At 38.7% G+C, this 17,500-nt stretch overlaps 1 protein-coding gene across 28 annotated transcripts in view; it reads left to right on the plus strand.

The window, feature by feature from the left end:
* LOC126980703 (sentrin-specific protease 1-like) overlaps nucleotides 1-17,500 on the plus strand; it is a 96,677-nt gene that overhangs the window by 17,922 nt on the left and 61,255 nt on the right. For 3 of the 28 annotated variants that reach the window (XM_050830851.1, XM_050830852.1, XM_050830853.1), the window contains exon 6: nucleotides 1-2,020. This exon is cut by the window's left edge and continues 215 nt beyond it. The exons of 21 other annotated variants lie outside the window; for them this stretch is intronic. In XM_050830851.1, coding sequence (XP_050686808.1) covers nucleotides 1-1,294 — 1,294 coding nt within the window. In that variant the 3' untranslated portion in view covers nucleotides 1,295-2,020. Of the gene's footprint in view, nucleotides 2,021-3,222; nucleotides 3,829-4,811; nucleotides 6,027-12,694; nucleotides 13,121-17,500 lie in introns of those variants that run through there. 4 more of the 28 variants (XM_050830854.1, XM_050830858.1, XM_050830855.1 and 1 more) reach the window with 4 other exon arrangements.

Here is a 17,500-nt window from a genome sequence, read left to right on the forward strand (position 1 = left end):
GTGGTATGGACAGCTGCTGCAGCAGTTCACAGGGGTCTTGCCATCCAGTCATGCAGTGCATGCTGGACCCCAACAATCTGCTTCCGTTGCCAGTCAGTCATTGGGAATGGTATCACGTTCTCGATGTAGCTCAGTCTGGACACAAGAAAAGCGTCAGCAACTGGAATCATCTTTCTTGCAGCCATTAGAGAGAGACATAGACATGGAGAGATCTATGCAGGAGCCAATCTTCCATATCCCCAAGCCCCCTATGAAGTTGAATGTTGATGAATCAGATTTTGAAAGTAGTGTTACTAATGGAGCTGAAAGGGAAACTGCTGAAGAAAGATCCTCAGTACAAGATGAAAACAAGACAGCATTCAAGAATTCATTAGAAGAGCACCTTAGGACGTCTCCCATATATAACTTGGATTGGTTAGAATCCTTGAGAAAGCAATTTGAAGTACGTGCTAAAACTACTGATTGTGATGCAGCAATGCTGGATGAGGCTCAGAGGCTTCTGGAAGAGAAAAGGAAGAAGTCACAAGCTTCTCTTGATAATTGTGTAGCTTTGAGAATGAAGCACCTTGATCTGACATATCCTGGAGAGACTGCAGAGGGGGATGAGCAGGAAGAAGAAATGTTTGTAACATTGACTCCTGAAATGGAGGAAATCATTGACAATGCTCTGCTCAAGGGTTCACCAAACCAAGTTTTGATTGACAAATTTAATACTCAGATCACCAGACACGATATCTCTACACTAGATGGCCTAAACTGGCTCAATGATGAAGTAATAAATTTTTACATGAATTTATTAATTGAAAGAGGTAAGAATGACAATTATCCAAATGTATATGCTTTCAATACCTTTTTTTACCCTAAGTTGTTGAAGACAGGCTTTGGATCAGTAAGAAGGTGGACAAAAAAGGTTGATCTCTTCAGTCATGACTTGCTGCTCATACCAGTTCACTTGGGAATGCACTGGTGTTTGGCCACTATTGATTTTCGCACAAAATGTGTTCGATACTTTGACTCGATGCTGAGTGACAATAACAAATGTTTGGAGTCATTGCTAAAATATTTAGAAGATGAACACCAAGACAAGAAATCATCACCATTTGATAAAACTGGCTGGATGGCAGAGAATGTGAAGGACATTCCCCAGCAAATGAATGGATCAGATTGTGGAATGTTTGCTTGCATGTTTGCTGAGTATTTGTCACGTGATGCTGACATCACTTTTGATCAGCAACACATGCCTTACTTTAGGAGGAAAATGGTTTATGAAATTGTTGCTGCTACTCTTCTTTAATAATTCTATGTAAGCTGTAAGAGTTAAAAAGGTGAACGTCTTGAATGATTTAGGTTAATATGAAATGAAATGTTATATTATATAAACATTGATATTGTAAGGTCATTTACAATTACAAATTTCCTCCAGTCAAAGGGTAAGGTTAGCAGAGATACTGTTACTAGCATGATGTCTTCAACAAGAGGATATTCATTCATAGGGACAACTTCAATCATTGAAAAATTAATTTAGTATGGGCAAAACCTTTTTTTTCCTTTATTTGAGCATTGCACCATGGAAATAATGATCTTTGAGTGATTGATCATGGCTGTCGACATTTACAGCAGGGTCTTGCAGTGAGAAGTTCTCGATCAGTTTATTTAATGAAGTGAATGATACCCATGATACTGTTGTTGATAGCCCACCATGCAAAGGTCTAACTGTTTCCATAGAGGATGATATAACACCACCATATGCACCATTCAGTCCTGGTCAGCACAAGTCACCCTGCATAACGTCAATTGGGGTGTCAAAGCTGCAGTTACTCGTATCCACTTACAAAGAATGGAAATCCAGATATTGATCATGATCACAGTAGAGTAATCTGGTGGTCTAACTACATCTCCAGCCAATAGTCATCATAATACTTCTTACTGATAACAAAAGAAATATGAGTTTTGAAAAGGATGTTTGTAGCTTTGAAGGAAGGTGTTTGTTATTTTGGATGATTAAAGTAAATGCAAATTGTGATGTCTATGTTTCTGTTGAATGGTTAGGAGTATTAATATAGTTAAATGGAAATTTCTTTCTTACAGTAAGCAGGGCTTAACTTTTTATTTGTTAATTTCTGCAATATTGACATTCTTCTGTCTTTCCATTCTGCGGATCATCATCTCTTTCTAATCAAAACAGGTTTCCATGGCTTCTGACCAACCTAATCTGTTCCCTCCTACTTTATCCTAAATTTCAGTCCAAAGCTGATTGCTGCATCAATGTACACAACAATATTTTTTGCTTGTTCCCACACACTAGTTTCTTCAGAATCATCAGAATGGCTCCTGCTTCCATTCCATTGTTGTTCCTGTCTAAAATATTTATAACTTTTCATAGAAACATAATTCATGCACATTGCTGTCATTCCAGAGTGTTCACAATAGTTAGAGGCTTAACTAGCTATGAAAGACTAGAGCACCCTACTTCATAACATATAATGTTGAGTTTTTATATACTGAATCATTTACTTTGCGCTTTGAGCTTATTTATTTCTTGTAGGCCTAATTTATTCAGTTACCTCTGTTAGTAGTAAGGTATTAGAAACATGTTTGACATTTTATATTAGTTTCTTAATTTTTTGATACATTGAATCAAAGGTTAGTTAGTCTTTGTATAGCTTTGTTAATTTCAGATCCAAATAAAACTTGAAAGTTGGGGACCTAAATGTATATGGTTGTTGTATCAATATGGGCTTCAAAAAGGAAGTTTAAAGCAATTAATTACAGTAGTGGTATTAGATTTTTTTTTCTTTTTCTCCAGTGTAGAGTAAGTTATAATACCCAGTGGCTGGTATTTGCCAATACTGGATTGGTTAAGTTTAGTCGTGATGACCCATATGAGTGTGATCAGGTGTAGTTGAAATAATATCATTACACAAATAGGACTAATTTTTCATGTCAATGATATAAGTATTATCTTGAACAGTAGTTAAATGGCATAAGAATCCCTGTCATTTTTATCTACTAAGCTTTTTTAAGCTTTTGTATGGGAAGTCATAAACTACCTTATTACTTTGGTAAATATTTATACAAAAGAAAATAATAGTAATGGTAAAACCATACAGCTTCCACACTAAAGGAGGATGTTTCTCCACACTTAAAGCACAGATACAGACCAATTCCTTTTTGCTACTCCATTACAATGTGACCCTAAGCATGATGGGCATCCCCCAACAGGTGGGGCTGGACAGTGTGTGTCTCACGATGCCAGAGAGGTCACCGGCCAGAGAGAGGGCACACACCACCTCGGGCAAGGGGCAGCATCAGTGTACATATTGCTCTTACAGTACTTCTATCAGAACCAATTTTGTTAACCACATGCGCATCCACACTGGTGAGAAACCATTCACTTGTCAAGTTTGTCCATACCGTTCCAATCAGAGGACAAACTTGAAGACACACATGCGTACTCACACTGGCGAGAAGCCTCACATGTGCTCCAAATGCCCCTTTAGTTGTTCAAGTAGAATTACCCTGGTCACACACATGTGGTCACGTCACCAGACATTATCTTGAAATAAATTGATATATGACTTACAATAGTGTAAGATGAATGAAATCACTTTCTTCTTAAAAGACTTTAGGTATAGATGAGTTCCAATTCAGAAAATCATTGTAAAACTGTGAAAATAAATGTTACTATTATCAAATGTAGAATAATTATTATCACATAGCAGTATCCTTGTGCATAGTATATTACACATATTAAGCTGGGTGAATGCACATCCAGATGTACAAGAAGCATCTGAATAAATAAACTAGAAATTTCTTTGATAAGAGCTATTTACTTGTTTTAAAACATTTGATGCCATTTTATCAGAAAACCAAGTCTGACAATGGAAGCAAAGCAGTGTTGAAAGTTTATTCATCATATATATCCAAAAGTATTTAGAGACGCTAATACTTAGCTTTTATTTATTAATTATTGCCAGAGAACGGAAGTAGGGGGGAAAGTATCCTTTAATGCAGTAGAGTGGGTCAAATATCAAGACTTCAATTTTTTTATTATATGTTTGAAATGATTGCCTCTTGTTATGAAAAAGTGACTTTTACATGGCAGTCCATGCTATATATTACTATTTTCTTCTTGAATATCTTATTGGTGTTCATGTAATACATTTCACTACAAAGACTCCCATCTCCTTCCTCTCCTAGATATCTTCCTAAGTGTGCTGTATTCTGGAGTGGTCAAATTGAAACTTTCCCCTACACATGAACTTGTACCGTTCAATAGGCAAAACACTTATGATCCTGAGTGTTGTGTGTGTGTGGTGGTGGTGGGGGGGGGGGGGGGGTAAAAAGATAATTTCTTGCAAGGATTTCTTCTGTTGGGGTCTTTTTTCTTTAATTTTTAATTCCTTTGCCAGTGCATAAAAGGAGGTTGGTTAATTGTTCATACCACTCAACCAATCATTTTGTTAAACATAACAAAAGCAGTTCTTTTGTAGCACTTCATTTAAGTTGTCAGTGATGTACTAGTACACTTAATGTTGGTTATTTCCTCATTTGTTGCTGTTGCATCATTGTTACCCTATATATTACAATTTTATTGAACTATTTAGCTGTCATCACTATTTACTTTAGCTTTTTCTTCACCTTTTACACAAACTTAAATATTATCAACTATATTACCAGAACACCACATATCAAAAGGGTTTATTTTTAATATTTATTTTACTTGTAATTTATTGTTTATCTATTAATTTACTTTATTATTTTAAATAAACAATCTCTGATATACATAGTAAGTTGGGCGTCCCCTACAGGTGGGGCTGAACAGTGCTGGACCTAGCTGGGGAAGCCGAGGCCGTGGATCAGGGAAGGGCCGGAGCCACAAGTGTCCTTCGTGTCCCTACACCTCAAACGTTACTACAAATCTTAAGAATCACATGCGCATACATACTGGCGAGAAGCCATTCCAATGCCAGTACTGCCCTTATACCACCACACAGAAGGGAAGTTTGCGTATACATATCAGGAAGCACACTGGGGAGAAGCCTTTTGCTTGTCCCCTCTGTGAGTATCGATCTGCTACCAAAGGCAATTTAAAGGCCCACCAGGCAGTACATCAGTTTCGAGATAGTGAGATTCTTGAAGTGAAGCCTGAATCACCCCCACCAAGTGAGAGTCTTGAAGTGAAGCCTGAATCTCCTCTACCAGCTGACCAGCCAGACTCAGACACAGAAAGATGTGATGAACCTCTGCCCGTTCTCTGTCTCCTGGAGCAGCAGTCTGACAGTGACTAATTTATTAAATGTTACTGCTCTTGCTTTTGAAACCAGTAGCATCAACTATATTTAAGTATTCTGAAGGTGTTTGGCTGTGGGATAAATGCTTCATTTATTTATATAACAATGAACTAACACAGAAACCCAAGAGTGAATGGCTCTTTTGAGGTATATGATAATGCCCAAGAGGTTGGTGGCTGTAATAATTTATACAAAGCGCTGCATCAAACTATGAGGTTGACAAATCATGGCTAATCCTTGCGAAAGCTTCCTACAGTTTGACTTTTTACTAGGTACTTGTGATGACCCTTCCATAAAATTAAGCAGTATGAACGAAAGGAGCAGTTTAATCAGTTCATATAAGAGATGCTTGATTATAAAACATGGTTGTAATCTAGTCAGTTTTGTAGATTTTTATTTAAACAAAATTATTATTTTTTCTATATTGGAGTATGCTGAAAATGGTTCAACTTTGAACAAAATACTTTGTATAAGCTTTAATATATTTTTAGTACCCGTCAAAAGGAAAATCTTTAAATGACAAAAGATGTCAAAAGACAAAGAGGCTCTTCTCTAATCCTTGCCCCCTGTATACTCAGCAGTGAATGAGTACCCGGTGTTTGTGGCTGTGATGTTAGGTTCCTGCCATACCCAAAGATCTGTCACCTGTGCTCCAAAGCTCTCTTGGGAAGGGTACTGATTGGCGAATGTGAATCCTGTGTGTGATCAGACCTTGATGAATGACATACACGTGCATGCCAGGACATGCTTACATCATATATATATATATATATATATATATATATATATATATATATATATATATATATATATATATATATATATATATATATATATATATATACCTGGTAAGTCAACAACTGACTGTATCCTAGTGCTTCACGTACTGGTGAAGCGCTGACGTGAGTTTCGACAGGGGATGCTTGCAGCCTATGTCGATCTCAATGTCAGTGCATCAAGAGGCACTCTGGGTTCTTCTGTGACTCCATGGGATCTCTGCGAGGACTATTGGTTTGCTGACTGGCCTGTATTCTGGGACAGAGAGTGCTGTGAAGTGTGTGGGGGGCTTGTCCAGCTTCTTTCCCGTGAATGCGGGAGTGAGGCAGGGCTGTGTCCTTGCCCCATCGCTTTTCAACACTTCTATGGACTGGGTACTGGGCAGAGTTGTGGACCAGAGTCATTACAGAGCATCCATTGGCAATACCAGGGTCACTGACCTTGTTTTTGCTGATGATGCAGTAATCCTAGCGGAGTCACTGGAGGTTATGGTGATGGCTCTCGATCGGCACTGCACGAGGAGGCGAAGCCCCTGGGACCTCAGGTCTCGTGGGCCAAGACCAAGGTACAGGTGTTTGGAGGCTTGCTGGATGACACAGTAGTCTGTTCATGCGTGTGGCGAGGACATAGAGATCTCAGAAAGTTTCATGTATCTTGGTAATGTAGTTCATAACGTGCGGTGAGTCTGGTCAAGAAGTCTTACGACGGATTGGTCTGGCCCACGGTGTTATGGACTCGCCCACCATGAGTATACAGCATTGTCAATATCTGTGCGGAAGGACAAAGATCCAGATCTTCAAGTCCCTTGTGCTCCCTGTCTTACTCTATGGCTGTGAGACATGGACACTAAATGGAGACTTGGAGAGGCGGATTGATGGCTTTGGTAATGTGTCTATGCAGAATCATGGGATATCGCTGGAATGACTTTGCGTCAAACTGGCGACTACTCCGTGAAACTGATTTGACATATATTACCTGCATAGTCCGTCAGCGCCAACTCCGGTTATACGGGCATATGACACGTTTTCCGGAATCTGATCCTGCTCTTCGGGTTGTCTTTGTTAGAGACAATCCTGAGTGGAGGAGGCCAAGGGGAAGCCCACGGAGCTCGTGGCTTGAGCAAGTCGATAGATCCTGCCAGAAGGTAGTCAGGTTGGGAAGGGGGCCTGCATGGAGACTCGCTCAGAGATACCCCAGGGCTTGGCGTCATAGGGTGGGCGAGGCAACGTGCCCCCCGGCGTATGCCCCCATTGATTTATTGATTGATTATATATATATATATATATATATATATATATATATATATATATATATATATATATATATATATATATATATATACATACATAAGATTCAACATCCACAGATTTGAACATCCACAGGGTAGCCCTTGAACATTATAAAGTTAAAAATTTGTGTATTCGTGGGTTTTCCTGAGCACTTATGTGGCCAGCCATAGCATTTGTGGCTCACTGCACACCCTGCTGCCACCCCATGTACCTTCATACTTGCAGCAGCATGGTTGCTGCAGCTTTGTCTGTTTGTTGGCATTGTGTGTTTTGAACATTTTGAGTTCTCTCCTGACAATTTTCAGTGTCAGTGACCTCCAGTATTCTGGATTAAATGACTTTTACTTTATATTACAGTAAAGGAAACAGCTCTAAGGAAAAAACAAATAAAAAAATAGCACACACACACATACACACACACACACACTCATACACACACACACCTGATGGTATTCTTACTTGGATACTGAAAGAATGCAGAGCCAGACCAAGTGGCAGATAAGCTTCATAGAATGGCATGTTTGGAAGAAGGAAAAGTGCTTTGGAAGATATATCTTTTGATGGAAAGCTAATTTTAATTTAGAAGTAGGAAATCATGTGTCACATTTTTTGAGCTTCTTAACCTGGTAGCAGCAGGGATCATATTTCTTAATGGTCCCTCTAAGCGAGAAAAATGAGTAAAAATTATCACTCACACAAACCATTTCACAATACATATCAAAGCATTTGTGATCAGTTTATGGATCATCTATTTAGGGGGGTTTATATCATAGCACTGGCCCGTCGCTGCTACCGGGTTAAGGCAGTTGTGTCACATGAGGTAGATGATTGGGTGTATTGTGTGTACCTTGATCTGGTACCCCCCAATTTGGAAGTTAGACCATATAGGAGCACTGGGAGCCTTGTGTAGTGGACAAGACTGAAATGTGGACAGTAATAAGAGGACAGCTTATCAAAGTGGAGGGATGTCGCAAGTGGAATTGCAGAGGGCTATATAGTGGCAACCATATTGCTTCTAATTTTTGTTTGTCACGACATGATGAAAGGAATGAGCAGCTATGCAAGCCTGTTTGCATATGACAGAGATCATGAAGGAATTAAAAGCTGAGGAGTGTTGTAAAAGGCTGCAAGATGATTTTGACGGGATATATGAGTGGAGTGCGCCTCCATGGTCTAGTGGTTAGCATGCCTAGCTGCAGGCCCGAGTTTGAATCCTGGCCCAGGCATTCGGTGTGCAGCTCACCCAGCTGTTCATCCTCCCTTTCTGACTAGTTGATAAATGGGTAGCTGGGAAAGTTAAACTGTGGTACCCTGGATGTCACTGGCCCTGTGTCCCAGGGTGATGAGCACTTCCAACCACATGCTCAAGGGTCAGTGCGAAGGAGATGAGCACTGTGGCCATGTGCAGCTATAGCGTATGACCCCAACTTTACTTTACCTTCACCTGTGAGTGGAGTCAGCAGTGGGAAATAAAATTTAATGCATGCATGGAAACAAGAAAAAAAAGCTAAAACCTGTGTCACATCCTTAAGCAAGATACAGATACCATACTATATGGCTACAATACTGTAACAACAGCACCATGTTTGTGAGGTGTGTGATGTAGTGGCTGAGTGGTCCCGTGTTAAGTCCCACCCACCACTACAAGTTAACAATTTTCACTCTTTGCTGAATGGCTTAAAACTACGTACGTGCTGTCCAGATGACCACTTATCAACCCAGACCCTAACAAAACACTCCTAGTGGAGCAAAGATGAGTTCAGGGGGGCAGCACGAGCCATGCAAGATGGCGGCACTATAAATACTTGCCTGTGACACTACTGGACTGGGACCGACCAACAGACCCCATCAAGAAAGCCTACTGATGCTACAGGCCGAGTGTTAAAAAAAAAAAAAAAAAAAATCTACCATTGGTGAATCTTCAACTCTGTCGTGAGCAGCAGTGCCCGACTGATGACCAAGACCAAGACTTGTAGAGGAAGTGTGTGGTTGTAGACTGTAGAGTGAGTGTGTGGTTAAACCCCTTACTACCATTAGAATATACTTTATGTATTATCAGTTTTACGAAATCTTTATTACCACAAAAACTTGAGAAACTGTACAAATTACAATACAAACGACACGGTCAGTCACACCAAAACCAACCCCAACAATAAAACAATTACAGTGGCTGTTGTTAGAGCTTCCTTGTCATTGCACAAGACTACCAGGGTGAGTGGTGTCTGTTAGACCATCACAGCCCTTCAACATCATCCTATCTGATCTGTACACATCCTGTAGGCCTAGGTTATCAACATTCAATGTGTCCAAGAATCATGCTCTCTTTTTTTTCTCTTTATGAAGTGTTTTTGATGCTGGCAAAAAATGGTATGTTTATATGTAATTGAGTGTCTACTCTTGTAACACCCTGCTTGCAAAACAGGGAGTGTTTTATCATGCAAAAGTCTGCTTGACCTTAACCTGTGCTCTTTGGTACAGCCATTTCACAGAATGTGAACCTACAATTTTAGTAATAGATAGTGCCACGATCTCACCAGAACCAAGTAAACCTTATAAGTGTGTCATGGCCTCTGGATGCATGTTTAAGATTAAGCAAGCATACTAGATCTATTGATTGATATGACACCAATGCTTTACTAGTCATTTGCAGCCTTGACTAGAGTAACATTGTCGGTCATTGAAGTTGAAAGAAAGTATAGTAAACCCTCGCTTTAACGAACCAATCGAGGGTAAGGAGGTGATGTCATATCTGCAAATCTTGTTATACTGAGGGATCCATACTTTTTGCATATAACGAGCTTTGTTCATCGTGTTAATTGAATGTTCACTATCTAATCATTTCCGTATATAACAAGTTTGTTCATTTTATATGATGAAAGGTGAGGCATGGAAAGAGGAGATTGGAGAGGTTTACAGTTGTGTGAACAAAGCTAGACTGACGAGACACGCGCATCGCTTGAGCAGTTTGTTTCCACCACCACCGACCGACGTGTATATGCAGGTTAAGAATCCCTTATCCGAAATTCCTGGGACCGAAAGTGTTGCAGATTTTGGAATATTTTCACTGTTACCTATAGGGGTATCTGCAGACATTTTCAACAATATCTTTACATCACAGCACACAACACGTGGTAATCACAATGAGTAATGAGCGAAGGTGTTACTGTGATGACTGCTGACAACAAACTAATGCATAGACCAGAGTTGCCAGGTCGTGGACTGTGTTCCCGCCCAATCCCATCCCAAAAGCCACGACCTTGGTCTCAAAAATGTAAATTTCTCTCTCTCTCTCTCTCTCTCTCTCTCTCTCTCTCTCTCTCTCTCTCTCTCTCTCTCTCTCTCTCTCTCTGACACTCTATTTAGAGCTTCAGCCCGAAAATCCGCAAGCTCAAGTAAAAACCGTCCCAAAGCCACCAATCCGTGACTATCTTTTTCCCCCACCAACTTTCTTTAAAAACAGCCCAATTGGGCGGGTAAACTGTGAACCTGGCAACCCTGCAACGTACAACAGCTGTACATGGTGGAACCTTCCCATCACTTTGTGAAACTTTCCATTTGTGTTGCATCATGTCAGCATTCAAAAAACTTGGATTTTGGAATTTTGGATAAAGGATTCTCAACCTGTACCTGTTCAACCGACCCAGCACCAAACTGAACCCAGTACCTACTGAATTGCACATACCAGACTGGCCCAAAAAGTTTGTTGAAGCCAAAATTCATTATATCGAGCTCTGTAGAAAGCGATGGTTTACTGTATTACTTATGGGACATGAGAAATTAATAGATGGTTTATGAAGTAACTACTAGGACAGAGCCTCATTCTTGCCTCTGCATGCTATAGTATGCTTTACCTTTTTTTTACATAACCTGTACCTATAGACACATGACTTGGCTGTTGTGTTTGGATAAGTGAGAATGAACTTGTCAAACAGTGTCATCTCATAATATTTCTGTGATGCTAGCAATTTTCCCTAATTTTCCTTTTTGATTGAAAAGGAATTATTACACCTGCCCAAGCAAAGGTAAAAAGGAATTATTACAGCTGCCCAATCAAAGGTGGAACAAAGTGCTACTTCCCAGTAAGGCTCACTGCTGAACAAATAATAGATGCAGTTCTGTCGTATTGCCTGGTGACTTGAATCTCACTGGGTGGGACTTGCTTCTATCTCATGACTGACATGGCAACATGCTTAACTTATATTGTGGCTTTGAGAGGATGGGTGTCTATGCTGTGGGAAGGAAAACCATGTCCCACAACAAGCATTCACTCAAGTGGTTATTTTCTGATGAGAGAAATGCAAATTTCTAGTTTGAAAATTTGCTTGGTTTCTGTGTTATCTTGGAATTTTATTAGAAATATCATAGAGACAAAAAAAGTGTTATGTTGATCTTATGCATGTAATGGCTTTTTTTTTTTTTTTTTTTTTTTTTTTTAGCCCTGGATAAAAGGGAAAAAGTGAGTGAGGGACAAAATGAGACATACATTAAGTCTGAATCTCAAACATAAAAAAGTAACAAATGTTGCAAATGGTGGTGGTGTAAATGGTGCTGGTATGTAAATGAGAAAAATCGTGCAGCTTATTCCTATTTAAATGTGTGATATTAACTTGCTTTACATAGACTCAACCTTAAGGTAAAAAAATGTGCAATAAGAATGATTTAATGAACTACCACCAGTAAGGTGATAATTTATTAAATCATTAAATGTTACTAATATTTGAAGTAATCCATTGCACTTCATTAGAATTGCACTTTAACTTTTTTCATAGCTTTATAACACCAATGACCTGTGTTTGCACAGCTTCCTAGCCAGAGCTTTATCTTTATTACCATTATTGCTTATTTGTCTATGGAAGGTGAGCACGGAATATGCTGCCTCCCACAGATTTCTATAGTGTATGCAATGTTTAGCTGTAAAGGCTTCTCTTATTATTTTTAGCTGTGGTGTGGTGATTTCACTTCACAGTGTGTTAAGCATATTACGGTATTTATGGAAACAGGAAACTAAAGGTTGTGTTCCCTAACAAAAGGCTAGATTACCATTCTAATAGTTTGTGTAACTCCTCCTAAGGCCTTAAATTTGTATTTAAATGTTTTAGTATCTGAGTGTCAGCAGCTTCTTTCACTGAAATAGCAGCTTAAACTGTATGACAATAAAGCTTAATGAGTAGATAATTTTAATTGAAACCATTTCATGTGAGAGTTTCTTAAGGAAACATCTTGTGTAAACACTCCAGGAAGTTTTATTTTTAATATACATGTATTTGATGTAGTGAACCAGAAGAATACCCAGATCATTACATTCCTCAATGAGTAAGCTGGGCATCTCGACAGGTGGGAGTGGACCCTGGCTGTCAGGGAGATAACTGGAGGCAGTGCACAAGAGGCGACAAAGTCCAGTCTGTCAGCAGCAGGGTCCACCAGTGTCCCTCATGCCCTTATAACACCAGCATCACCACAAACCTCAAGAAGCATATTAGAACTCACACAGGAGAAAGGCCATTTCCATGCCCTTATTGTCCATTCAGGGCTATCCAAGAAGAAAACCTCAAAGTTCATATTCGCACTCACACTGGAGAGAAACCTTTTGCTTGTCCACATTGCCAGTTTCATACCAGCAAGAAGGCAAATCTCAACCGTCACATAAAAACACACTCTTCATTGAAATCATTTACATGCACATTCTGCACCTATCATTGTTCCAGTGAGAGCACGTTAAGGCACCACATGTTGATGCATATGTAATGGGATATTAGTATGTTATATTTGATTTCATACAAACACACACACACACACACACACACACACACACACAAAAAAAAAAAAAAAAGCATGTCAGTGATTGAACCATGATTGGATTATGTAGTGGTGGTGTGGTGTCCAAAGAAAAATACCTTCAAAATAAAATGAACCCTGAGAGCAGTGACAAAAATTATGTCTACCTTGAGACATTTGGCATTTGAGGAGAAACTGGAAAGATTGAGTTTGCCAGTGTACAGAGTGATGAAGGAAATGTAACTATTGACATGTATGACCTGATTGTATGGGACACTAGAAATATGCGAGGTCACTTAAATAAGTTGAGGAAGATGAAGAAGGTAGTTCAAGCCAAAACTATTCATTAATTTAAAGCCAAGTTTGATAAACTGAGATTGTGGGTCAGGATTCCACGAGAGTTGCTCACTTTCTGTATATCACTAAACTAGATAAATACAACTAAACACAAGCATATATGTGCCCCCACCACCACCACAGAAAAGAGCGACATTGAACTATTGGAGATGAAAGCTTTGGAAGGATGTGAATATCGAGAAGATTTTTATAAGGAATAAAGCAAAAACTATGCTAAGGCAGATTACGTTGGACTCAAGGCTCTTTGGTGGGGTAGACTGGACTGATATGAAGAGGAATACTAATATTCAAGAGAAATATGACTTTTTGTGAATATTTACAACAGAGGAATAGAGATATATGTTCCATTCTACACAGTAAAAATTATAGGAGAGAAAACATGGTTTGGATGGAGGTGTGAGACAGCAAGAAGAAATAGAAATAAGGCATGGAGGAATTTCATTTCATTTCATTTCTAGGGGACCCGCAGAGGGCCACTCTCGGGTGGTATGATATGCGGGGGAATTTAAAGAAAAGACCAAATAAGAACAATAGGGACAAATATAAAAAAGCAAGATATGTTTATGTGAAAATAAGGAGAGAGGAGGAAGCTGAATTTGAAAGAAGAATAGTTTTTAAATGTAAAAAAGAACCAAAAATGTTTTATAAATTCGTAAATGGGAAGTTAAAAAGAAATGAAGGAGTGGAAAGGCTTAAGGAAAAAAATGTAATCTACGAAAAGAACATAGAAATTGCAGAAATATTAAATAAATATTTTCATAAAGTGTTTTTGGAGGAAACCAACTGAGGAAAGCTATGGGACCGGATGGAATCTTGGGACAAGTGCTAAAAGAGTGTACAAAAGAATTATTGAGCCACTTTATGGCAGAATAACATGCTCTATACTGGAAAAGTGCCCTTAGAATGGAAAAGAGTGAACATTGTACCAATTTATAAAAGTGGAGATAAAACTGAACCACTAAATTATAGACCAGTTTCTTTGACAAGTGTAATGTGCAAGATTTGTGAAAGTATAATTGAAAAACAATGGGACGAATATTTAGAAAAGGAAAACATGATAAATGAAGGACAGTTTGGATTTAGAAAAGGGAAATCATGTGTTACTAACTTAGTCTGTTTCTACTCAAGAGCAATAGACGGTGCAAGAGAGAGAAGGGTAGGCTGATAGTGAATATCTCGATTTGAAAAAAACTTTTGACAAGGTTGCGCACAAAAGGTTAATCTGGAAACTACAGCAGTGGGGAGGAATGGGTGGAAAGGTTATCGAGTGGGTGAAGGATTACTTAACGGGAAGAGAAATGAGGACAGTGATTAGAGAGGAGAAATCAAATTGGAGGAGAGTAGAGAGTGGAGTCTCCCAAGGCTCAGTTCTGGCACCAATAATGTTCATAATATATATAAATGATATGCCAAAGGGTATAAAAAGTTATATGAGCCTTTTTGCAGATGATGCAAAGTTAATAAGAAAAGTGAGGATGGAGGAAGATTGTGAGGAGCTTCAAAAAGACCTGGACAGAGTACTATATAGATGGAGCCAGTTATGGGAGATGGAATTTAATGCAAACAAGTGCCATGTTATGGAAATGGGGAAAAGTAAAAAAAAAGACTAAGGAAAACCTACAGGATGGGTGAAGAAAACTTAAAGGTGGCACATGAAGAAAAAGATTTGGGAGTAACGATGCAAGACACACTATCCCCAGAAAAGCACATAAACAAGCTGTTGGGAGAAACCTACAAGATGATGTATCATGTCATGTAGGGAAATGTCTTCTCTTTATATCTTGCTGTGCCCCCCAATTTCAGCATGGGTTGCAAGTGAATCATTATTTGACAACACTTCTCATTTCCTCCACCCATGGTGTGGCTAAGTGTTCAAAAATTATTTAAGAAAGTTTCTTAAAACATAAATTCATTCAGGGTGTAGAAAGTATTAGTAAGGATGAAATACCAAAAAATAAATAAAGAAAGTGTGCCAGGAGAGAAGGCAGCTAGACTGCAGTAGTAGAAAGTGAGGGGGTGAGGCTTCTTGACTTCCACACAGTCACACTGCCTGTGAATCCAAGACCTGTCACAATACTTACTGAGGATGATCTTTTATGATGGTGACTGGGAGTCAGAACCAGTGTTTAAAGATAGTGGAAGTGTAGGCACCACAATTTTTCAAATTAGGAGGATGGTCAGGTAGTTAGGAAAAGAAGAGGCAGCTCAGCTGATGAAACATACATAACCATATATATATATATATATAAATATATATATATATATATATATAAATATATATATATATATATATATATATATATATATATATATATATATATATATATACTGCTTCACAGTAACATGTTGCCCCACATTCCCAAAATGCAAATATACCCAATATATATGTACATTTATGATAGATAGAGAGCATATTATAATGTACCTATCCGGTTGGTTAAGAACGCCATCTGTTGGCCAGGCATGTCAGGACCATTTTAAGGGGAGGCAATGGTAAAATATGAATATTTTCAACTCAGACATTGAAATTCAGGTTTTAACAGTTTTGTTGCCCTTCAAATGTTCCCAGTTCTCTGTGAAAATGGCATGTTGATATCTCAGTTCCTTCTATCTTTAATTTGCCTTTGTTCACATTCATTTAAAGAGCCCCGCTGCATGCCACGCCAAGTGTATTGTTGCTGCTCATGACTGAAGGACTTTGAAGCATTTTTTTAATGTTTTTGTTATGTTTTGTTAGTATTTTATAATATGGATCATCATAATATGATGACATGTCAATAATAAGCTTCATGATATAATAAGCTTCAAGATATGTCAACAATAAGCTTCAATAAATTGTGTCTTAAGGACATCAACTCTTGATGATTTTATCAAAGGGCTCAGGTTCAAGGTGAGACACCACACAGCCACTCTGTAAAACTGCCTCCCTGAGTAACACACCCTCTGATAAGCAGGAAGACATCAAGTGGAGGATTTACATTGATCTCACCAATACAGAGCTGCTTGGGATGCCTAAAGGGTAGAACCCAGAACTTCCATGAAAGCATACACACTAAGTTGTGGGCTAAATGCAGGAAGACAAAGCACAGTGGACCCAACAGAGTAAGATTTGCAGCAACTGTGACAACAATGAGCCACGATTTTGGTTACTTGAACACCAGCCTTCTCATTCATCTTGGGTTTGGTGCCTCTCTATACACTGTTGCTGGACTATAGATTCAAGAGTCAAAAAAAAAAAAAAAAAAAATCACCACCAAAGGAGACAACTAAGAGGCTACAAATAAGGAAAGACCACCAGCATTATGAGGCAGGAGGCTTCTAAAACCTGACAACAGTGAGGAGGGTGGCACCCTCTGACACCCACACCTGCAAGTGTATAATATCTTCTTGACAGAGTAAGAGGGGACCCGGTGCCAAATAGGCCTGAATATTACATATAATAAACACTGGTTCGCCTTTGTTTGTCATTCGTACCTCAAAATGTGTAAAATTACGCTGCATTAAGCCTAAAAACATTATGACGCTCTTCAACATAAAACTGCTTATGTCTCAAAACTAAAGTTCTTGACATTTGAAGTGCAATTTCTCTGTTGTTTTTAAGTGACTGTAGATGTAAAGGTATTATTGGAGAGAAGAAAGAAAGGGAAAACTTTTCATTACGAGACATTTTTAAAAAGATGAAACCAGATCCTGGTTGTGTGTGTGGGGGGGGGGGGGGATAAATTGTCACCAAAATTTCTGATTTATTTTTTGTATATGAAATGAGATAACTAAAATCTGCCACGATGAAAAAAAAAAGCTATACATATGTACCTTTCGTCTCAAGACTTCTTTTCAAAACAGTCAGTTGGAAAATAGTTGAGATTTTGTGGAGAATTTGATGTCATTTATTGGCATTTTTGATGTGTATTAGAAATATTGATTGTATCTCAAAAAAAATGAAACTTGTGGATCTTATACTTCAGGTACCCAAATTCATGAGAATCTGAAAAGAATGAATGTCACCTC

The sequence above is a fragment of the Eriocheir sinensis genome, chromosome 45 (genome assembly GCF_024679095.1).
Source record: "Eriocheir sinensis breed Jianghai 21 chromosome 45, ASM2467909v1, whole genome shotgun sequence".
In the NCBI taxonomy this organism is placed as follows: domain Eukaryota; kingdom Metazoa; phylum Arthropoda; class Malacostraca; order Decapoda; family Varunidae; genus Eriocheir; species Eriocheir sinensis.